The 25,089-nt window shown below is 40.0% G+C and overlaps 1 protein-coding gene across 9 annotated transcripts in view; it reads left to right on the top strand.

Moving 5' to 3' along the window:
* The window catches only part of Mapkap1 (MAPK associated protein 1), a 231,391-nt gene that overhangs the window by 115,306 nt on the left and 90,996 nt on the right, over positions 1-25,089 (top strand). For 7 of the 9 annotated variants that reach the window (XM_005320968.3, XM_078048219.1, XM_021723550.3 and 4 more), the window contains one exon: positions 9,288-9,464. The exons of the other annotated variants lie outside the window; for them this stretch is intronic. In XM_005320968.3, the coding sequence (XP_005321025.1) occupies positions 9,288-9,464 (177 nt within the window). The remainder of the gene's footprint in view (positions 1-9,287; positions 9,465-25,089) is intronic. 9 annotated transcript variants of the gene reach the window in all.

Here is a 25,089-nt window from a genome sequence, read left to right as displayed (position 1 = left end):
GATGTTTCCAGAGAGCTTTGCTGTTTGGGTTTTTTTGTGTGTGTTCTTTATAGTTCCCTCTTGCACTGTCTGCGTGCACATCTGTAGCCACTCTTCTCTTATTTCTAGGTTACTTCTACTTTATGTCCCTCGGAGTCATCATGAGAACCCCTTCCCTAAATAATACAGTTTGAGTGGCCACTCCCCTTCTGATGCCTCCACATGTGCTCCTGTGCATCCCGAGCTTTATACTCTGTAACTGGCAGCAATACTCTGTCTTGTTTTGCTTGTTTCTAGTCACAAATGCCTTTTTCTTCCCCGCTTGATACTTTGCTCAAGCCCAATGCTCCATCTGTTCCCCTCTCCTTCCTCGTCTCTGGCAACCGCTGACCTTATTTCTCTGTAGTTTGACATTCCTTCATTCAGCAAATATTTTGGAGTCCCACATACTAAGTATTGAGGATAAAAGAGAGAACGAAAGAAATACCATTCGCTTCATTCAAAATATTTAGTGTGTTGGGAAGAAGAAATCATCAAGTGTAATAGTACTTTGTAACTGGCTCATCTCATTTGCCTTATTATTTGTATTCATTCGTGCATTCTACAAATATGTATTGTGTGTTTGCTATATCCCAGGCATTTTGCTGGGTGTACAGTAGTGAATAGAACTAGATATGGTCTCTCTCTCATGAATTCCACAGTCTACTGAGGGAAGTGGGCAAATGATTAAAATTAATTCAAATAATTAATGTTTCTTAAAAATGGAGTAAAAGGGGCTGGGGTTGTGGCTCAGTGGTAGAGCGCTCACTTTTCACATGCGGGGCCCTGGGTTCGATCCTCAACACCACATAAAAATAAATAAATAAAATAAAGGTACTTTCTCCAACTACAACTAAAAAAAATGAAGTTAAGTGCTCTGAAGGAAAGAAACGCTGTTTATGAAAGCCTAGTCTAGAAGTTGGGGAAATTTCCTGGGAAAGGGACACCAGAAGCATTTGGTGGGGGAAGAGCCCAGGAGGTGGAGCAGTGTGATCCAAGACCCTATGACAGGAGGAAGTATGTTGTGTCAGAGAATGAAAGAAGGCTAGTGTGACCAGAGCACAAAGGAGGAGGAGAGGCTAGAGTGGAATGAGACTGAGAGGTGGCAGCGGCCCCTGTGGGGTCTGGGAGAAGTAGACAGATTCTGAAAATATTTGAGAGGGAAAATTCTCAGGACTTGAGGATGAATTAGGTGTGGGATGTGGGAGAAGAGCTGTGTAAAAGATGACTCACTGGATTTTGGACTTGCGCACTTTCTGTGTTGTCGTGCCCTTGACTGAAATAGACAGCATGGGAGAATGGCCTTTGCAAAGTGACTTCCAGGGTTTGAAGAAGAGCGGCAGAGGCAGCAGGAGTTTGGTCTTGCCTACAGCTCTGCTATATATTTCTAAAAGAAGTTCTCAAACAGTCATTGTATCTGCTTGTCTGGAGTTCAGAGGAGAGGTTAGCTGATAATGGGAATTCAGGAGTCACCTGTGTAGAGATGTTAATTGTAAGTGAAGAGAGAGGAGGGCCTCCAGCAGATGTGGAAGTACTGTTCATGTGGTGTTGAAACCATGCAGCCCAGAAACCAGACAGGTTCATAGAGGGGTGAATCCACAGTTAGGTATGTAATGAAGGCTGAGATTACTTGAGAGAACATCTAAGAGAAGTCTGATAAGTAGTATCTGGACCATGTCTATTTTATGGTCTTACAGCCCCCAGTCCATAACACAGTGCAATAAATAATTTGTGGAATGGATGAGAGAACATGGGAACATTGAAAGATTGGACTGAAATACCCTCCGTCTTGCCCTGCCAGGGGGGCCCTTCTCCAGATGTGTCTGCCGAGATACCCCATATAGATCACCAAGTAGATGTTCTCCACTTGTGATGTACTTATGTAAATGGTTGGTGTGTTATTGCAAGGTTTCCTCATGAGCTGGATAGAAAGAAAACCCGTCATTGTCATTTTATAGTGGCCAGAGTTTCCACAACACTAGATAACATGTTGGTAGGTAAGAAGGCAGTGGCATGCCTACTGGGTGTAAAGCACATTAAATGTATTATCTTATTTCTTACAATACCTTTATAAGTCACAGCACAGATAACATTTTTGCTGGAAAAAAAAAAAACTGAGAATCAGGAAATTAAGTAACTTACCAGTACCATGTATATTCTTAGCAAGTGGCATGGGAAGGAAAGAGAGGGTATTAAAAGCAAAGAAGCAGGGGATTGGATAATGGAATCAGGATTTGAACCTAGGTCTGCATCCATTTCCCTTGTTGTACAGTATGAAAAAATTAGATTCTTCTCATGAAAAGCATCAGGGACGCCATAGCCATTTAAGAGACCCCTTCCTTCCCTCCCTCTCCTTTCTCCTTGTTCCCTCCTCCCTCCCTCCCACTAAGCATTTACATGTTATCTACACTGTCCCAGACACTATGCTGGGGATACAGAGGGTCATCAAATAGTTTCTGGCCTTGAGGATCAGGTTGGTGGTTGAGACAGACACCAAATCACACATGTTCAGCCTCAGTGTCATTGAGACTTCTAGAGAAGGGTTCTCTGGTTCTGCTTGGAGATGGAGGCCTGGATTGAATGGGGGCCAGGGTGGGAGGATGTCAAGGAAGCAGCCTTGGTAGAACTGAAACTTATTAGCTTAAGTCTTTCTGACCCACGAGGAACAGGGAGCCTCTGGACTGAATGGTGATGGGAACTGCATGTGACTTGAGGAACTGCAAGCAGTGGGTGTAGTTGAGCCTAAGTTGTGTGTTCTAGAATAGCAGGGGATTGGTTGGAAGGTAGGGAAAGTACAGTGAATGGTATTATGGAAGGCAGCTTCTGTTAATGGGCTCTTGACCTTATTCTAAAGGTATAAAGGCTTTAAGCACGGAGGTGAAGGCATCACAATTATGTTTCTGAAAGATCCTTTAGGTAGTGGTATTGAGAATGGTTACAGAATGATTTATAATAGATTTTATGAGTTTCTGAAATTCAGAATTCTGCCAACTGAATTTGTTTGAAGAAATATCCCCAGTTTAGAACAATATGAAGAACTTCCCAGAAATGACAGAAAGATAGAATTAGCAAACAACAATGTTAAATTAGCTATTATGAACATGTTTAATATGGTCAAGGTGACAGAGCCCTAAATGTGAACATGATGAAGAGAAAAATAGAAGGTATTTTTTTTAAAACCCAAATGGAATTTCTAATGATGAAAAGTATAACAACAAAGAAAACTACACTAGATGAGATTAACAGCATGTGGCAAGTATCAGTGAATTTGAAAATCATCAGGTACCATCCAAAAAGGAGCTCAGAGTAGTACCAGGGTCTTGCTTTCACTTAGAAATTAGTGGTTATTACTCTAGAACTTCTGTACCAGAAAATTTGAGATTAATTATTCCTCTGTGAGGTTGCTTTGTCTTAACAAATCTTATACTGTTACTTACCAATTTTTACATTCCATTTTATAGGTCTTGGAGAAAAGGAAATCTTGACAGTCTTAAAACTTTAAAAAAATATTTTTTAGTTATACACGGATTTTGTTGATTTTTATGTAATACTGAGGATCAAACCCAGTGCCTCACATGTGTAAGGTAAGAGCTCTGCTACTGAGCCAAAACCCCAGTCCCTTAAAAAAAAAAATTTTTTTTTTTTGATCTGACTTCAGAGAGATCAAATTCTAAACTCTAAGTTGAGGACTTTGTTTTTCTTGCTAATGCCTGACATGCACTTAATATCGATTCTGCTATCACAATAAACACCAAAGCCCTAGTAATGAAAATTCTGGACATTTTGGAATCATGCCCTTTAAATTTTTCATTAAAAACAACATAATAAGTATTCATCTCTCTGGTTATACTTAAGCATATTTTGCAGTTTTCAAAGAAGAATGAATTTTTGTGAGTGTGTTATTTAAACATGCCAGATCACATTTGGTAAAATCTGAGATGCTTCCTGGAATGCTCCTGAATTTTCATATATGAATTATATGACATCTCTATATGGGCCACAGGCTTTTGTCACTTCATGAAAGCCATACCAACATTGAAAATAAAATGAATCTTGATCAAAATTCAGTGAAATAATTTTTTCTAATGAAAATTTTTAATCTAATTTGATGAAAAATAAGTGAACTTTAGTTATTATGCTTACTAAAGGTTTAATTCCACATCTGTATCCCCACCACCCTCATGGATCTCTTTCTGACCATTGTCACCATTTTGCACCTGTTCATTGTTCAAGCTTCTAGTCTTTTTATAGGCTCATGGTCCTTCAGAGGAACTACTGCTTCCATCCCAAGCCAGCTCTAAATTAAGCCTCTTCTTATGGACCCAACCTGTTCTGTTCTTGCCTTTTTAGTCTTTTAATCATTCTTCTCTGGTAGTGAGTCAAAAACTAGGCGTTCTAGGTTTCTTTGCCTCCTGCTTGACAAGATTTTTTTTTTTTTTTAATGTTAGACACTGGTTAATTTGAGTCATTTAATCCTCGCAAAACCTTTATGTGGAAGATCAGATTATTTCCTCTCTAATTCCAGAATTTGGTAGAGAAAGTGACCATTTAGGAACCTGGGGATGAAGGTGAAGCAGGAAGTGCTCAGGATCTCTAGGAAAAGCGATTCTCTCTGTGTGGGATGCTGAGAGGTTTCCCTTCATTTCTTATACTGCTCCATATTTCTAAATTGTGTACAATAAGCACATATTACCCTTATTAGAAATAAATGTTTTAAAAATAAAGGAAAATGAGAGTCACATGTACTTAGAACATTTGGAAAGTATAGAAAATTATTTTTAAAATGCTAACAGCTTACATGTATGCATAGTCTTTGTAAACTTTTTGGCATTTGTTTCTAGTCTTTTTATCTGTAGACAATTGAAACTTTTTACACAGTTGTAATCATTTCTGGTTTTTCTCCATTAAAAAGTAGGATGCCATACCCATATCTTGATGGATGGTCTATAAAATTGATGCTTTCCTCCTCACCATTTCCTGTGCTGCCTTCTCCCCTTGTCTTGAGCTACAATCTCTGACACATGTACATTGCATAGAAAGCCCCATTTGATTAACAGATATCACTGTGACAAGCATGAAAGAAAGAAAAAAAGAAAAGCTTATTTGTCCCCTCTTCTCATTAACACATACCTCATTAATAATACCCTTTATGTTTTTTCATAGTGATTCAGTCTACATATTTATATATTCATTCATTTAACAAATATTTGTTCAGTACTTTCTAAATGCCAACCAGCCATTTTACTCTTCAGCAAACATGCAGAGACAATAGAAGATTCCCTGTTCTTTAGGAGAATGTGGTTGCATAAATAGGAAAAAGAGCAATGTGTTGTTGAAATGTAGAAATATTAAAAAGTTCTGTTAAACCAGAGAGGAGACTCAGTTGGATTTCAGAGACTCAAGTAATTCTCCTGGAGAAATCAAGGAAAGATTTTATCAGATAAGAAAATGGTTCTCAGAGAGATTTTTTTTCCCAACTGGTTAGTGGCTGAGTTAGCATTTAAATCCTGTTCTTTGCACCAAACAATGTCATAGGAAGGCTCCCCTTTTTTCCTTACGTTGTAAACTCTAGGTGTTGGTGTTTGGAAATTCCTGGGTTGGGGACTGCTGCACCCCTTTTCCTTCTCCCATTTCAGAATGTCATCAGTTTTTGATAAGATCAAAATAGGAGTAAAAGGGAGAGGAGATATGAATTCTCTAGACCAGCTTTATCTGTTTAATTAGATAATCATGATCTTGCTATTCTGTGTTTTTAGGTCTCACTACCAATCTCAAAAGTAAAAGACTGAGCTAAATCTAAGCCTTTAATTCTTAAGATAAGTAATGGGTCATGATTTTGTCCTTCTGTTCAAATGCCAAATGTGGCATTTCAAACACCTTGAGAAGTGATGCGTCATAACAAGGACTCTCGATTGCCAGCTTTGAATCTCAACACTGTCACTTACACACTGTCTAATCTTGAACAAGGCACTTAACCCCCTTGAGCCTCAGATTTCTAATTTATAAAATAGAAATAATAATAATAACTGGTTCTTGCACAGATTTGATATGGAGATTCATTCCAGTGAGCTTATGTGTTGGAACCCCTTTGCACAGTGTCTGGTACATAGTATTCAGTAAATATATCCGATGATACTAGTATTGAGTGAGTACTAATTTGAAATTCTGAGCAGTTTTAAAGTCAAAAATACAATAGCAGGGGCTGGGGATGTGGCTCAAGCGGTAGTGCGCTTGCCTCGCATGCGTGCGGCCCGGGTTCGATCCTCAGCACCACATACCAACAAAGATGTTGTGTCCGCCGAGAACTAAAAAATAAATATGAAAAATTCTCTCTCTCTCTCTCTCTCTCTCTCTCTCTCTCTCTCTCTCTCTCTCTCTCTCTTTAAAAAAAAAATACAATAGCAGCTTTACTAATGATCTCTTTATAAAGACACAAAGAACCAAAAAGTCTGTGCATAGAATATGGAATGTTGGTCTTTATCTTCTCAAGGGTTGGAGCACTGTGTGTTGCTAAACTTTACTGACCCAGAAGAGACTTCCATTAGTCTTGTATAATACAGCAGGAATCATTCTTTTCCTTGCTGTGTTCCCAGTGCTCAGGGTATGCTGCAGCACAGGTAGGCACTTTGTAGATGTTTTTGAATGAATGATTTCACACTTTGTATTTAAGAACTGAGGAGAATAATAATAGCACTTGGCAGTGAACCCTTTGGTTTGCTCTCAGATCTTAGCCTGTGACATTTGTTGAATTTGCTTTGAGGGGACTTGGGAGCGTCCAGTGATAGTCACAGTAGAATTCTTCTGATATCAATGTTTGGCTTTCTGCTTTGATCAATAGGCTTATTATTTGCCCTTGAACCTCTGTGGTGCTGGGGAATCGCAGGCATTTCTCAGGTTGATTTACATGGCAATAAATAATCTGTGCTGTCTGTTGCTTGTCTCATCAATGTCTGCCCTGTTCATAAAACCCTGGGGGCTCAGCAGCCCCAAGGCTGCAGTGTTGTGGAAGTGCTAACTCTGGTTACAAATGTAAGTACCTGGAACCTGGAACAAGCTGGTCAGTTCATTGTTGCTTTGTTACTCTAATATGTATTTACAATTTATGTATTAACATAATTGTAAAAGTTAGTTTCCATCTGATTTGATTATCATGGTTACATTATCATTTATTTTTTTACTTCTGTTATACGATAGGGACTACTTACATCATCATCATCAATAATTAATTAATTTTTGGTACTGGGGATTGAACTCAGTGGTGTATTACCACTGAATCACATCCCAAGCCCATTTTATTTTTAATTTTGAGACACTGTCTCACTAAGTTTCTTAGGGCCTCACTAAATTGCTGAGGCTGGTCTTGAACCTGTGATCCTCCTGACTCGGCCTTCTGAGTTGCTGAGATTACAGGTGTCATCATTGTGCCTGGCTACTTACATTATTTAATCTAATCTTTACAACTCTAGAACTAGGTGATTTTACCATTTTTAGAGATTGGCAACTAAAACTCAAGGGAAAGCTTATTCTATGAAATCACATAGCCCATGAGCCATGGAGCTGAAATTTGAGTTCAAATATTTCTGCCCACAAAGCATTTAGCACTGTACTGTGATATTTCTATCATCTAAAGTGCTTTCTTTCTTCTGCTTCTACAGTTGTTGGTGGTTAAATTGGTACCCTGCTACAAAGATCCGAAAGTTTTCCATACCATTCCAAGACAAATTATAAATTTCTTAACAGCATTGCAAATACATAGAAATTTATAGTGACATACATAGCCAGATTACTTTCTTGTTATCCATCCATTTAGCAAATTTACAGTTTCCATTAATTTTAATCTATCTCTGTTACCTGTTTTATATAATAAATATCTCTTAGCCATGACAGAGTCATGGAGTATAGATTACCTGAAGTAGTTCTCTCAATAAGCAGAGTTGCAGCTAAAGATTTGTGAATTAATTGGGAAAATTGCAAATCAGGTAGTCAGTGAAATAATTCATTGTCACATCCAATCAATAAACTTTGTAAATCAACTCATTTAATTCAAAAAATGATCTATATAGATCAAGCAACCAATTAAACAATTAGCATACACTTTGCAATTAATTAATTTAAGCATCAATCATGTAATTAAAACTCCAAATTTAAGATGGAGAATTTAGAATTCTCTTGCCTTGTGAACTATTAGAATGTGCTTCTGAAGCTAGCATGCCTCTGAATGCTAGCAAATCTGCAGTTTTGAAGAGGGTGTCGTTAAGTGTTTAAGTTGGTTTCAGTTTTAAAGTGTTTAAGTATATGTTAATATACTTTTCTACCCTTTTTGAACAAATTGACTTTTTACTTTCCCCAAAGAGGAGAGAAGAGGGTGTGTATTGATTTTGTATTGGGAAAAACTGAAAACCAGGAGTACTGACTAGACATTCAAGGGAAGTAGGAAATGTCCAGAAGTGGTCAATTGGCCCAGGGGTCTGTGTCAGGATGTATCAGGCCATTTGCTTTTATTCTGCTAAGGAAGTGTGTTTGAAATCACACTGCCATGTGAGTTACTCTTATAAAAAGGGGAACTATAGGACTGATTCTCCATATGGAGCATTGTGTGTTACTTTTGTGTTATTTCCCTGAGTTAGAGCATAGGTAGTGTCTTAATCCTACTCATTAATCAAAGGCCTCTGGCTACACCCACTGCAAGTAATTTTTTCCTGTGTTTGTAGTTTGGTTTGTATCTAATTATAGTTAATGTACTGCTTACTTTCTCCTCTGCTATACTATAAACTTCCCTTAGGACTAATACTAAATCTCACCTTTGATCTCGGAGATTAAATTCTGCATCTTAAGCATAACAGGTGCTCAGTACAAGTTGGAAGAATAGAGTAATATAAAGACCCTCAGCTAGGTGCACTGCTGCACACCTGTAATCCCAGAGACTGGGGAGGCTGAGGCAGGAAGATCTCAACAGCCTCAGCAACTTATTGAGACCTTGTCTCAAAATAAAAAAAGGGCTGGGAATGTGGCTTAGTGCCTCTGGGTTCAAACCCTAGTACCAAAAAATAAAACAAAACCAAACAAAACCCCTTCATTTCACATTGTTTTCCTCCTGTTGCACTACCCTGTGTTTTCTTCCTAATAGGTGAAGTGGGATTTGGGGGTTCTGGTTCTATCATAGGCTTGGGGCAGAAATCAGCAGTGAACTCAGTTTGCTTGCCATTCCCTCTGATCTCCTTGTCCTTTCCCTACTTTGGTATTCACTCACTTTTGTGGTTTCCTTTCAGTGACAATGTCAGTGCCTACTGCCTGCACATTGCTGAGGATGATGGGGAGGTAGACACGGATTTCCCCCCGCTGGATTCCAATGAGCCCATTCATAAGTTTGGCTTCAGTACTTTGGCCCTGGTTGAAAAGTATTCATCTCCTGGTCTGACATCCAAAGAGTCGCTCTTTGTTCGAATGTGAGTACTGACCTGTTATTTATCCAAGATCTTCTCCCTGTCCTCTCGAATTTCAGATATGATCTTGATTTTGTTCATGAAATGAATTCTGTTTGGTATCTGGAGAGTCCGTATATAAAATTACTTCTAGAGAGATGTTGGGAATGATATTTGTGGTGTTACTTCATGTCTCTTCACCCAGGCTACATACAGCCTTGCTTTGTAGGAGCAAGTTGTGTGCATAGATCCTTGAACATCATCTCTACAGGTGGGCTTCTGGAAGTTCTATTTCACTTGGACCCTGTGAAGCAAAACTCCTGGGTTTGCCTCCTCTTCAAGGAATCCAAACTAAATGAAAATCAAGCATTGTGGCCATTTTTGTGATTAAAAGTACCTTTCTCTTGATGCACTTACCTGTAATCTCAACAACTCTGGAGGTAGGAGGATCACAAGTTCGAAGTCAGACTCAGCCATTTATTGAGATCTTCAACAACTTAGCAAGACCCTGTCTGAATATAAAAAGTAAGAAGAACTGGGGATGTAGCTCAGTGGTTAAGCACCCCTGGGTTCAATCCACTGCACCAAAACAAAGCAAACTTTTATCTCCAACTTTGTTCAGATCAAATTTGATTCTTCCTCAATTGCCTTCCTTCAGAGAGAGCAGATGTTCTTAACCTTTTCTTTTGCCTTTGGCTGTCTTGTAAAGTCTATAAAAGCCCTTCTCAGAAAGGTGTATGTAAACGCATAAAATGAAATTCACTGGATTATGAATGAATTCTGTTATTTTAAAGTCATCAACTGGGCTGGGGATGTGGCTCAAGCAGTAGCGCGCTTGCCTGGCATGCGTGCGGCCCAGGTTCAATCCTCAGAACCACATACAAACAAAAGATGTTGTGTCCGCCGAAAACTAAATAATAATAATAATAATAAAATTCTCTCTCTCTGTCTCTCTCTCTCTCTTTAAAATAAATAAATAAATAAATAAAGTCATTAACTTATGTCTAGCTTTACCCTTGAGATAAATAACAAGACTCAGCTGCAGCTCTTACCATAACTCCTGAAGTCTGATGTTCAAAGTGCTGATGAATGTAAACGGTACTTGAGAAATCAGCACCAACCCTAATGTGCTAGGATTTCTGTTCATCACAGTAACTGCTCATACTAATGCTCTTATATTCAACGAAATGCTATCAGAATTAGTGTAGATAAAAATGTAATTTTTGTCAGTTCAAGTCTCCGTTGCTGCTGAGGCCCAGTGGCTAAGGGAAGGCCTGCACTCTCAGGCTTCCCTCTGCAGCCCTTCTCCTAGCCATCTCCTGGGAACAATAGTGATCCCTTTGGCACCCCCTGCTGTTAGGCACTAGCAAATTCACTATTCCTAAAGAGGAATTGCTTTGGAGGACTTTCCTCATATCTTTAAAACATATTGCCTTTGTTTGAGATTTTTCCTGAAGAGAGAATCATGCTACATATGACTTATGGATATTTGGGGTCCTTTTACCCTTGAGCAAAGAAAGACCTCCGAGGGTCTTGGGGGTAAGCTGCGAGGAGCAGCTCCTCCAGCTTTCACAGTGGCAGTTTCATGCACTTGACTCCGAGGTCAAGTTTGGTGTACATAATAGCAAATCCCGCCCCCCCCGCCCCCCCACACACACTTTTTCATTTCCAGGGCACCCAAAACATTAACTTTACAGAACATTTAAGATAATTTAAAATTTTTCCAATGATCCCTCCATCCTAGTATTGCCATTTTCAGCTTTGTATAATCATTTCCATGGACATATCGATTATGGCTTCCCTCTGAGCATACATGTATTTCACTTGTCCGCTTATTCCCCACCCCCAACCCCTGCACTGGGGATTGAATCCAGGGGAACTCTACCACTAAGCTGTATCCCCAGCCCTTTTTATTTTTTAATTTTGAGACAGAGTATCACTGAGTTTCCCAGGTTGGCCTTGAACTTGGAATCCTCCTGTCTCACCCTCTTGATTACAGGTTTGTGCCACTGTGTCCAGCTTTACATTATTTTTATTTAACATTAAATTTTAAATATTTCAACATCTGCTCTTGATTTCTATAGTCTGTATTTATTTGCGCCAGGGACCCACACAGAGCTAATCCTTCCCTCATGGAGATTACTAAGGGCAAACAGTTGTTGAATAAATCATTTAAAATGTGATTCGCAGTCTGGGTGTGGTGGCATAATGCCCGAGATCCCGAAGGCTGAGGCAGGAAAATCACAAGACTCTGCCTCAAAATTTAAAAATAAAGGGGTTGGGGTTATAGGTCAGTGGTAGAGCGCTCGCCTCGCACATGCAAGGCCCTGGGTTCAATCCTCAGCACCACATAAAAATAAATAAATAAAGTTATTAAAAATAAAAAGGACTAGAGATGTAGCTCAGTGGTAGAGCACTGCTAGGTTCAATTCCCTGTACTGGGGGACGGGGCAGGTGGGCGGAATGTATCACTGATGAGTGCAGTGGAACCATATCATATTTACATTGTTTCCTTGTTTGGATTTTAATGAGTAACTAATGTAATGACAGTCATTTCTGTATCCCTTTTACCCCTGTTGAATAACTTCCTAAAGATCATTTCCCATAAGTAGATTTATTGATCTGAGAGTAGAGTCTTTTTTAGACTCTCACTTTTTTTTTTTTCCTGGCTGCCTCGCACATGCTGGGCAGGTATTCTACCACCAAGCTACATTCTCAGCCCAAGACTTTCCCTTTTTATTGACAAATAGCTCTCTGAAAGATGTATCAATTTTATAATACTACCAATAGAATTCATAAAACAAATTTTTCATCATAAGGTATTTTCATAGAAGCCTTTTTACTTTACAAGATGTATATAGGGGCTTGGGGTGTGGTAGAGTCTTGCCTAGCATGCTTAAGGCCAGCACCACAGACAAAGGAAAAAAAGAAGAGGAGGAGGAGATGTGTGCAGTGGCATTTTTATAGGTTTTATAATTAGTAATTAGAAGAATTTTTAGTACAGTAACAACTGATCATAGCAATATTTTAAACTGAAAGTCCTTTCAAAGAGAGGGCCTGGGGGCTGGGATTGTGGCTCAGCGGTAGAGTGCTCGCTTAGCATGGGCGGGACCCGGGTTTGATCCTCAGCACCACATAAAACTAAAGGCATTGTGTTGTGTCCATCTACACCTAAAAAATAGATATTTAAAAAAGAGAGAGAGAGAAGGGCATTTAAAGCAGTGATTTTTGGGGTAGTATTAGGTGGGGGACTGGGGTAAATGCACCTTCCCAGGAGAGGCATCTAGGACTGCAGTGTCTTGCTGAGAACCTTCCTTTTGCGGAATGGCAGGGACCCAACGAGGTGGAGAGTAACAACAGCTCTAAAATCAATGCTCTATTTTTTTCCCTCCAGAATTACCCTATTTCTGCATTCCCCACTCCCAAGCATGCACCCCACTCAATCTTTTCTTATTTTAAAGTTCAGGAGAGTTTATTTGACATGTCTGGAATGTTTCTGAAAACATGAGGTAAATTGATTTTATATTTGAGCATTTAGAACAAAGGTGTCACTCAACTTTCTGTGTTTTGTTTTTTTCTCGGTGGTCTGATGAAATAATACATATTATTGACCATTTGCCTGTGCATTTGTTCTTGGCTTGCAACCTCCCATCCACCTTTCTGGTTCCTGTGCTAAGCTGGCAAAGTACCTACAGATGTTAGGACAGAGAGACTCAAGGGTCTCCAGGGTCAGGGTCAAAGTTTCAGAGAGGAAATCTAGCAACATGACTAGAACCATGACTCCTTCTCTTCATTTCCCTCCTTTTCTCCTAGCATCTCTTTCCCAGCAGAGAAGGGACAGAAAGAAGCTGGGAAGGCATAGCTAAAGCAGAAAGTGGGCAGTAGGTTTGACTGTAAGGAATGCACTCTCTCAAAGAGCTAACTCCGGATATGTTAACTTAATTTCAAAATAGCTCAGTTTTTACTATGATCAATTTAGAGATGTGGTGTTGTTCTCAGACCTGGATTTGGCCCTATTTTAACAAAGCCCTTGTCCTTGGCAATACCCTGGGTGTTGGTTTAGTCAGTCGGACAACCTGCTGTCTGATTCAGCCTCTATTAGAGTGTAGTATGTAAAAGCATTGTGGTCTCTGAGTGCTAATCCTGACCTTGCCCTGGACTAGTGTGTGTGATCCTGGATAAATTATTTAACTTTCTATGGTTCATTTAAATGTGATAATAATAAGACCCACCTCACAGATTAGTTGTGAGGATTGAATGTAAAGCATTTGTCAGGTATATGTAAGTATTATCTTAAATGTTAGCTGCTATTTCTCTTATTAACAATGAAACAACCCTTTGAGTGCAGAAATGGAGCATCAGTATTCCACAATATCCAACACAGCTCCATTACTATAATAGGTATGCCATGTGTTTCTTTTTTTTTTTTTTCCATGTGTTTCTTAAATGGGTAACTGAAAAGATTTCTTTGCTGCTTCTACTTTTTTTTACTTCCTCTACTTACTGTTTTATTGCAGAGGAGAGACAGTTTAGGTGGACACTGATCATCTGGACTTAAAAAAAAATTCAAATAACTTTCACCGAATATGTGAGGGTAGTGGTCTTTGTGAATCCATAGATTTTCAAATTAGTCCTCTTATGAGCAGATATCCTGAGAGATAGTAGCAAGATTACTACTACTAAGCTCCTTGAAGATGGGGAAGGCACAGATAAAGTAAATCTCTGTATCTTTAGTACACAGCACAGGGTTTCATGGAGAAGGAACAAGGGAATCTTCAGGCATCTCAGACTTCCAGGATAATGCTTGGCCAAGTACTGTGTCCTGCCCTGCTTTCTGAGCCCTCTTTAACTCTGTCCCTATCTTTTGAATACCCGGAGGCTTTTGGTTGCCTTCTGGCCTTATATGCCCTCGTATCACCCACTGCAAGGGACTTCCATACACCATCTTTCCCTCTAAATGAGTCATCACAGGCTTTGAATTTAGGCAAACCTGGGTTCACATCACACCTCACAGTGACTTGCCCATGACTTGAGATAACTTTACTTACCTTTGTGAGTCTTAAGTTTCTTCATCTATAGATGTGGATAAGAATTTTCTCTCTCTCTCTCTTTTTTCACTTGTCAATGGACTTTTATTTATTTATTTATATGCAGTGTGAAGAATCAAACCCAAGTTCCTCATCCATGCTAGGCAAGCACTCTGCCCCTGAGCCACAACCCCAGCCCCAAGAATTTTCTTAAATGTAATATATAGATCTCTTTTAAAGGAAAATAAATTTTCCTGAATTTAACTTCAATGCTAAGCCTTATTGTTCCCCCAAATTAGTTTTATTATAATACTGCTTAAGTACATACAAATGTAAGATTCTAGGTATAAAATTTTATAATGGATTTTTGGTATTAGGGATTGAACCCAGGGATGCTTTACCCCTGAGCTATACCCTGGCCCTTTTATTATTTATTTATTTATTTATTTATTTATTTATTTTTTGAGACTGGATCTTGCTAATTTTCCAAGGCTGGCCTCCAATTTGTCATCCTCCTGCCTTAGCCTCCTACATCACTGTGATTACAGACATGTGCCACTACATCCAGCAAGTTTCATATTTTTATACAACCTAAATAAAAATAAATAACAAAACTATAATATTAATGAAGTATTAATTAATAACCTCAATGCTGATGTTTTCCTGAAATTAAATTGATGATGTTGGGTTCAATGAATGCTAAATGTTTTTTCTTGTCGACTTGAGTGTTTTGATTTTCATATGAAATATATTACCTAATTATTTGTCCTTTTAAACAATGAATCTATTTTTAACTATAAGAACATGATTCTAATGGGCCAACAGATTTATAGTGTATCTTTCCCAAATTTTAAATATTCTGTACTAGAAAAGTCTTCTTTGCCTTTGTCCCACCATATTTTTTGCTGGTGTAACCAATTCATGTTCATTCGCCAAGGTTTGTTTCAAAACTTCATCTGAAAGCACCCTCATCCCCCTCACCACACTCCCATCCCTGTAAACTAGGATGATTGGTCAACCTACTTTTTGCTGTCGTTGATTGATTTGTATCTAGGTGGGCTCTCTGCCTGATTGATACCTGTGCAGTGTGCCCTGGGCCCCAAAGAGCACAAATTCCTCAGATATCAGCAAGCATGTTCCAGTGGAGAACCTTGCACCTCCTGAGTTCTCCCACCATTTTTCTCTGTTGAACAAACTATTTTTGTATGCAGTTTGCAGTGGCACCATTTGACCTTTACCAAGTCTATTAGTGATGTTGAATAACTCTAGCTGCTGAAACACAGAACCCCCAATCTCAACAGCTTATCCCAGGGGTTAGTAAACTTTTTCTAAAAAGGGCTAAATGATAAATATTTTAGGCTTGTGTGTCATATAGTTTCTGTAACTCAACTCTGCCATTGTAGTATAAGGGTACCAACAGACCACACAGAGGCAATGTGCATAGGACAGATTTGTCAACCTTTGGCTTATTCTAGTAAGTTTCTCTCTTATTCACATCTGTCTGACCAGAGTCAGGTCGCTCTCCTGGGTATTTCTTCTCTAAGCAGTGATTCAGGGTTCTCTTAGTAGAGTGAAGAAAGAAGAATATGGAAGATTGAGAGTGACCTACGTATCTCGTATATGTGCTGGGTGTGCATATTTGTATATGTAGTGACAACATCATAGATATAGACATACACTTTGCTTTTAGTTCAATGATAATCATATATATGATAATTACACATATATGATTTAAATGGAAGAATTACATCTATAAATATGATTTTCGTTGAGCTAATATCAAAGTTTTAAATTCTCAAACAGCCTGTGAACTCATCTGTTGACTCTTGAACCACAGAAAATGCTGCTGCAAGGATTAATATTGACTCAGACCCTGATATGTAGGAAGTATTACATATTTACTACTCTTATTTCTGTCAGATTTTTTTTATCAGTCTGAATAATTTACACTAAGATATAAATGGACTTTAACCTTCTTTTGGGTTATTTTTTATTGCATAATTAATATATATTTGTTATAGAAAAATGAGAAAATAGGTCTGTATTTCTTCATACAAAAGAAGTGTTGTATGATCTGTATTTCTTCATACAAAAGAAGTGTTCTACCCCTCAACTATATCCACAGTCTTAAGATTAAGACTGTGGATATAGTTGAGGGGTAGAACACTTGCCTAGCAGTGCATAAGGCCCTAGGTTTGATCCCTAGCATCACCCCATCAGCCCCCCACCCCCCGCAAAAAAAAGGAAAAAAAAGAAAAAAGATAATTTAAAATTTCCCTTCCTTCTATTATGCAAAGATAATTAATACTTATATTTTATAACTGCTTACATTTTAGAAGAGTAACTAGTTAACTTAAATGAATCCTTATGGACAAATGTACTGTGGGAAAGAATGGTAGTTAGTTACTTGTGTGTTCCTGGTACGCCTGGATCCAGCCTTTTCAAGACCCTTTGGCCCCAGGAAAACTCTGGTCCTGGAGTTGTATTTGAGAAAAGAGAATGGATTATTGTAAATTTGTAAATTAGGAGCCTGCTAATGAAAACTGCCTCCTTAACAAATCTACTGGTGAATTTCTAAGGTATCCATTGTTCTTGATTGATTTTGGATAGAGCAAATATGTTTCTAAACAGGAATCCCTAAGTTTCTAACTACTGATCACTTTAAGCCTAAACACTGAAGATGGCTAGATATTGGGAGTATGGGAGTGGATTGTAGGTAGGGATAGGAGGGAGGGAGAAGGTGTTAGGAATGGGAGGAGTTTGGGCTTATCCAGGCCAGATAAGAGCTGGATCTCAGATGGTGCCCGACATCCATTTGTTGATATTAATGTTTCACACCAGGATCATCCTCTAGAATGGGGAAGGGGTTTTAAGGGAAGGAAAATCAAGGCCACTAAGATGGACAGAACCCCCTAGGTTAGAAGTCAGTAAGAACAGTTAAACTGCCTTCCTAAAGTATGTGGATTAGATGAGCGTGGAGAAGGAACAGTTCTAACCAAGAGCTGCAACTGAATGAAATCCAGTTAGGGTTTTGCTAATGAGTAGAGAGCCATTGGATTAAGAGTGGAAGGTCTTTCACCAGAAACTGGGCCACCCACAGGACTCCCAGAGACTGTCTTGCCTTCTCTTGGCTCTGCAACCAAGGGGAAGGTGAGCTCTTTTTCTTAAGAGTCATGCCCCAGATTCATTGCTCTTTCCTGCATGAGGGCTATTCCAAAGAGCCTACAAATAAGTTTGCCTTTTTTGATGGTATCTCCAAAGTTTACCCTAAGTGATCAAACCTTTGTTAAACAGTGTATCATTAGCTTGAAGCCTCCTCTGCTCTTAGATGGCATTGCTGTGTGGTCTGGAAAGGAAGAGAAGGGGAAGAAGAAAGCATTTTTACACCAGTTCATGCTACTAACAGACTTCCTCTCATTTATACCTTATAAGAAACTCATTTTTATAACTAATATAAGCTGAGGGTCAGAGAGAAGCACTTCAAGGTCACACAGTTTGGTAAGAGGCAGAGCTAACATAGAATAAGAAATAAAATAAGATATTGGTGCATTCTTTGTAACCAGGCCTGACAACGTGTGTGTAAATTATCCTAGTTATTTATTGTTTGCTCCAGTCATAGAGGACTGTGTGTTTCTTTTCATTCTGCCGAATTAGCAAACATTTTCATTGTCCAGATTGTCCTTATGTGTGGAAATGTAACATATGCAGCCTATTTAATTTTGTATTTGTAAATCTGACTTGATTTCCTTTTTGGCAACAGCTACTGTCTAGAGAAAAGAAAAGATTTTTCTTTGTGTCTGTTTATAGTGACAGAAATATTGAAGTAAGTAATAAACATGGAAAGCATTAATTACATACTTCTAAGAATTTAAAGGTCAGACAAGCTAAATATGTATGTTTTGCTCACTGGAATGTCTGTCTACTGAAATTGTGCCAGGATATGCTTTGTTCCTACAATAAAGGCACTCATTTTAGATAGCCATCAACTTACTTTGGTATCCAAAAATTATACCAGATTGTACTTTAGTCACTATATCTCTTAAAAGTTTAGGGCCTATATTTCTAATGTGAATGTGATTTGTTTCATAATACACCCTCTTTGGCCATGTTTCGTTACTTTGTCTCATTTTGATTTCTTCTGTTCTCCCCTCAGCTTACTTGGAGTCTGTCAGCTGCTGCTATGTACATGTCAGACTCGTGGCTTGTAATGTTTATTAATACAATGTCAGTCTTGCTGTTGAAAAAACTGTGATGCTTCTCAGAAGGTTGCAATAGAACGAAGTGTTTGATTTCCAGATTCTGTCTGCACTGCATGGTGAATACATTCTCAGATGTTATGCAGTTCACTGACCTGACAGTTATGGAACCCCGCCTGGGACCCCATTTCAGCAGGACATATTTGAACAGAAACAGTTTGCAAAACTTTACACACTTAAACTCCTGCCAAGGCAAACTGTTAGCCACTTGAGTTTGTTATAAATACCCAGTGGCAGTGGTTGGAAGTAGCCCACGGTGTGTTTTATATTCTGAACTGAATGTGAATGTCTTTGCGGTTATATAGAGTAGTAAATAATTGAGTTTGATTAGGGAGAGGGACCTCATTATCCCCCACCTGTGCCCAGCTGGAAGGGGAGGGTCGAAATGAAGCCATTAGCTGTCTCTCTTACTGGCATCTCAAAGAGCTCAAATACATCTGTGTCTTATTTTCTTTTCTGGCACAATCAGTCGAGCAAGCTAAGCAGGCATGACCGGATTTGGCAAGTCCCAAGGACTCTGGCAAAGATACACAAGGAGAAGGCGGAGGGCAGTCATTTTGGCTTCTCACTGCCCATTAGTCTAGCGAGTTATGTTTTTGGAAAATGTCTGTTTTGAAAAAGAGTACTTTGTCCAATGTCAAACATCACATGCTCACACAATGCGCTTTGATCTTTTAAAAAAATTTTGGTCAATGCAAGGGGAAACAAACTGTGGCATTCACACTCGTATGAACTCTCTTTATGGATAAAGTAATACCCGAAGGACTTACTTTAACGCAGGCATGCTGCAGTTATTACAAGGCTTTCTCTTGCTCATATGTTTTCATCTTCTATTTTGAAGTGCTAGGGAATGAACATGCATGGAAGTGGGACCAGAACAGGACGGGACCAGAGGAGTGCATCTTCAGCACTGTGCATTTTCAGGACTAGAGGACTAAGCGATGTTCTTGGAAGCCTTGTCCTACCTCTGGAAAAGGAGACTGTGGCTCATGAAACGTGGCAACTCCAAGGTCTTTCAAGAAAGGCTCATGTAGGATGTGGGGTGATCTGGCTGTAACATCTATTACCCCATCTATCACCAGAGCTGATTTGGCTGATTTGGCTGAGCTGGCTAGCTAAGCAGGTGTCCCCTTCCTCCCTCACTGCTCCATATTCGACCCTGCCAAAGCTGCGCACTCGGTCAGAGAGAAGGACTTCCCAATAGAGAAGGACTGTCCTTTGGTCAAGGGTATATGTGTAGCTGTGTGCCCCTGCTAGAACCTCCAAACAAGCTCTCAAGAAAGGATCTTATAGGTTGTGTAGTTAGTCTGAGAGTCAGGACATTTATAATCAAAATGAATTTGTTGAAGGGGAGGTCAACAAATTTTCCATGGGTTGGTCAGTGTTCCAGTCTGAAGGATGTGCTTTCTAGAAGTCTCTTCTTTCACCAAGTCCCTGCGCCTCCTTTCTGAGCTGTTGAGGGGTTAAAATAGGTTTCAGAGTCTTGCTATCCTAGGGTTAAGGCTCCTGCAGGACTTGTTAGCTATGTAGCTCCTTAACCTGGCCAAACCTCAGCTTCCCTTGCTGTCACACAGGACCAGGAGTAGCACCTACCTTTCAGGGAGGGTTATGTAAATAAAGTAAGTGTTCAGTAAATGTTGGCTTATCATTGTCTCTCATTACATATTACTTCTCTGTATATATGAAGAAAAGTCTGTAAACTCTAATATATTAGTTGTTGCTTAATTAAATATTTCTTCTCTGACAGGCATTGTGGTAAGCACTTTAGAAGTACAGTCTTTCAGTCCATGAATTATCATTATCCACATTGTCCATGAGAAAATGAAGTCAGAGTGATTATGTTGTTTACCCAATGAAGGCAGAGCTGAGACTTCAAACCAGCCACTTTTTTCCAGATCTGGCTGCACTCTGCTGCCTTCTGGTGTTGCCACCATCTTCTTGGCATGCCATAAACCTTGCAACAGTGTTTGAGACATCGTCCCCACTGGGAAGCTTCTCTAACTCCCCTCACCTGCGTGTGGCTGGATCAAGAACCCCCATGTCTCAGCAAGACCCTGAGATTGTCTCTGACTTTGTGCTCATCACAGAGAATTATAATCATTTGTTGGCTTCTTTGACTTTTGCTTCCACTGGACTGTGCTACCTAGTTAGTAGCCTTATATTTCTGGATCCAAAATAGGATTATTAAAGAATGACCTCAGATGAATTACCTGATGCTGCCAGCTTCAGTTTCTGTAAAATGCTATAATAATATGTATTTTAGGATTGTGTGTGTGTGTGGGGGGGGCACACATAAAACAGCACTAGGTACATAGTAAACTTCAATAAATAGTAATTGTGGCTGTTATTTTTGTGATTGGTAACCAAGGGGCATTGTTAAACATGAACAGTGTATATAGTGTGCTGATCAGAAATCTCTTAATTAATCTTACTGAATTTCTCTGCCCCACAATGAATTTTGACTTCCATCATCTCCATCCACGACAAGTGAGTTAAGTCAAAGTAGAGTACACCAGTGGTTTACTCTCTCAAAAAGGAAGGCTGTGGGGCTGGGATTGTAGCTCAGTGGTAGAACACTTGCCTAGCATGCGTGAGGCACTGGGTTCAATTCTCAGCACCGCATGTAAATCAATAAATAAAAAATAAAGGTCTATCAACAATTAAAATAATATTTCCTTTAACAAAAGGAAAGCTGTGTAAATGGAGCCCCCGGGGTACTCTCCTTTGACCCTCAGGGAAGTTTTGCTTCCTGGGCCATTACTTGCTGATAGTGCCCCTAAATGTTGCCACCAAGCCCAGCAAATCAACACATTTTACTGCTCCATTGTTACCAGCTACATGCAATCGGTATTGAGATCTATTCCTCCAGTAAGCAATCTCTGTATAGGAGCATTAAATCTCTGTATAGGAGCATTATGGGACCACACGGAGCCTCTTCTCTTGAGGTGGTGACTTGGATCTTGGGGGACAAAGAGAACTAACATTAGGAAACGTCTTTGACCAAGTGCCGGCCTTAGTGCCAGGTGCTTGGCATTTGTTGTATATATCAGCCTCATGGCAGTTCTGAGGGGAAGTCACTTTCTTGTTTCCTGGATGCAGCTGAGGGAAGCATTTAGTCAGCCATGGAATCAGGATTTCAGTCAAAGGGCTTTAACTCCCAGCCCATGTGTTTTCCTCTCCAATATGTTGCCTTCCCACTTGGGTTCTGGTTCCAGATCTATAACCATGCAAAGAACCTATGCTTTTCAAATGAAGAACTGGACCCCTGTTTTCTGTGTGTCTTGGACACCTCTGGTTTCCTGCTTTGTGGAGAAATGCTCCTGTGTTGGGTTAATGCTAGTGTCAGAACTTCCCTATGGCAACTTAGAGGATTTGCACGGGCACAGAGCAAATTCCTCAAGTGAGTAATCTCTTTTTAAAATGCCCGTACATTTTTCAGTGGTTACAGACTTGACAGGGCCTAGCTTTGAATTGACTGAAGCACTCCTGGCAGCATTTAGTCAGCTCCCTGAAGTGGAGTTTCATCTTGGACCAGCACAGGCAGCCCAGGAGCGGTGGAATGCCCTCCCCTGGGAAGCAAGCTGCCTGTCTACAAGGGGAGCAATTTCTGAGCCAAGATACTGGGTCTGTATGTGGCCTGCTGGTCCGTCTGAGCTGGTCACCTGTGTGCAGGTCACAGCCCAGGGGAAGGAAGATGGGACTAGTAGCACATATTTGCTTCAGAACCATTGTCTTCTCAGTCTCAGATCCAAAGCCTTCCATGAAATAAGAGTGGCTTTAAAAGATGTATTTCAAAAGACTTTTCAGAAAGCCCATAAAAAAAATCCTGGATGTAAAGATATGAGGCATAAAACCCAGACTGTTTGGAAGTCAAGCTGAAAATTGGGGGTAGCAAGTCTCCATTCCGACTTATTAAATGGGAGAATAACGTAACAGTAGCATCCAGATGGATTCTGAAAACTCTTCGGTTTTAGAAGCCTTTAGGTGTTTTACTCAGAAGCCCAAGTGCTGCCCACTTGAGCCCCTGCAGTGCTGCGGAGGAGGCACAAGAGCCAACATCTGTGCTGGTCTGGGGGACAAGGAGTGGAGTGTGGGAGTGACTCGAGGAAACTTTCATTAAGTCTGGTGTAGTGTGCATTGTGCGGGGCAGAGCCTCTTTCTCCTCTTAATGTGCAGGTTTTTACAGAAATGGAACCCCAGAGTGAGATACTGCACACTTGCGAAGGCACATTCCGAGTGCCGCGCGTGCCCCTGCCCGTCGCTCTTGTTTTCATTTTCCTCTCATGAACCTTGCTACCCTGGCTTCAGCACGGAGGCTGTAAAGGAAGATGGAGAGCCGAGTTACCTCAGAATGATCACTATCGTTAACATTCACGGGTGGTTCACTTATCATTCCTGACTGCACAGACATGGCAGCCGCTCGGAAGCGTCCGCAGGTGTAGCATGGTGATACATATTACATTGTGCCACAATGGATTTATGTATTCTGTAACAAAAGAAAAGTGTAATGAAAAAATACAGAAGGTAATCCTTTATTCCTCCACCACACAATTTATCAGTAATGCCTGTGGATGATAAGTGCCAGGGATTTCCTCTGCTTGCTTTAACCTTGTCACCTAGGTACGTTTTGGTAAAATGACAGAAAAATACAGACTGGGGATTTTCCTCTGTTCAAAAATATTTTAAAAGGACACTTTTAATTTATGGACGTTAGTCCAAACACAAGGCTTCCTTTTGAGCTTTTAGTCTGCCTTTGCTGAAAAAGATGAACACCTTGGCTTGAGGTAAGAGTATCAGCCAGTAGCAGATCAGGAAAGAAAGAAAGCATTTTATAAGCAGACTCAGATCTACAGTAGTTCAAGTAGAACCTGGATGAGTGGGGAGTTCTTGAAGTCTAGGCAGGACTAGTTTGTGAGTGCCCAAGAACTTGTATTCCCATTCAGCCCTGCTGGTCCATCGCTCTACATATTGCCACAGATGGAGCGCACACTGACTTCCGAGGAGAAAGCCGGGGAAGGCAAATCTGAACGTGGTTGATTGGCATTTGTTCCAAACACACACTGGCCTAGTGCCAGAACAAATACCCCAAGTTTTTAAATGTCCAAGGCACTTTACATTTCAGTACTCTTGCCAAAGTATCACTTACTGCATCACTCCCTAAATATAGTTTTTTTAAAAAAGAGCTATTTCTTATTTTGCTTTGATCAGTAAAATAAACTTTTGAAGATTGTTCTGGGATAGGGTCCAGCTTCTGAGGTAAAGAATGGCCAGGGCTCAGGCATGATTCAGTAACAGAGTGTTCAGTAAAATTAGCTTGACAGTTCTCAGGCCTGCTGTTCGATAGCAAGAACTTGACCAAGTTAAAATGGATGATCATGCTGGCCAGACCAGCATCAGTTTTGCTTTTTAACAAATGGAATGTCAGAGATTAAATAGCCATCCGTATGGAGAGGAGGGTTGTGGATATGTCTCTGTATTAGGGAAGCAAATTGGGTTCTTGGTTTTGATATTGGCCCCTCGCCCCTGTGGAGAGCCAGCCACCTGGTTGGGTCCAACCTAGACTTCAGGCCCCTTCTCAGTCTATCCTACCTTTGAGAAGTTTTTCCAGGATTTAGCTTGGGGCTTTGGCTTTTCTTTCAGATTTCTTGTCAATAGGAAGTTCTGCCATGTTTTTTGGCTATGTTCCCCTTTGAGATTCTTACAGGGAAATGGGAATGTGACCAGACTCCTCGTGGCAGTTCCCATGTTCCATAGTTGGAAACTTGAGTCCTGCTTGTTACACGAACTACTTGGAATGGTCCCGTTTTGTTCCTTTGCCCAAGCGTAGTGGGTAATAGTTAGGATACTTGCTTTTGCAATTAACAGTCTTGATGAGGTTTATACCTCACCCAGGAGTTGGGCTGCTGTTTTTGACTACTTGTTCTTTAGCTATTTTCCCCTTAGATGAAGCCCCCTACCCCTACCTAATTTGATCGACTAGAAGCTTACAGGTGGTGTTAATTCTTTGTCTTATAATTGTTTGTGCATCAGGTAATATTTTGTTTGTCTTTTTAGGACTAAGTAGATGAAAACATTCCTACTGACATGTACACAAACTCTATATTTAATAATACACATAAAGAGAGATGTATGCTTTGCTAGGCAGTTAAAAGAGCCTTTTTTTTTCTGCATCTAAATTGCTTTGGGGTGTCCTTTCCCCCAGCCTTCATGATGCTTTTCCTCCAGGGCTTGTTATTCCAATGGCAGGATCTGCCTGCAGTGACATCTGCTGACACGCCAAGTTTACCAATTGTCAGTCCTCGCTGCAGGATTTGACTGAGGAGCCAGCACCAGGAACCCACAGTATTACTGACTCACACAGACCTA

This window comes from Ictidomys tridecemlineatus, chromosome 4 (assembly GCF_052094955.1).
Source record: "Ictidomys tridecemlineatus isolate mIctTri1 chromosome 4, mIctTri1.hap1, whole genome shotgun sequence".
In the NCBI taxonomy this organism is placed as follows: domain Eukaryota; kingdom Metazoa; phylum Chordata; class Mammalia; order Rodentia; family Sciuridae; genus Ictidomys; species Ictidomys tridecemlineatus.
This window is presented reverse-complemented; position numbering and strand designations above follow the sequence as displayed.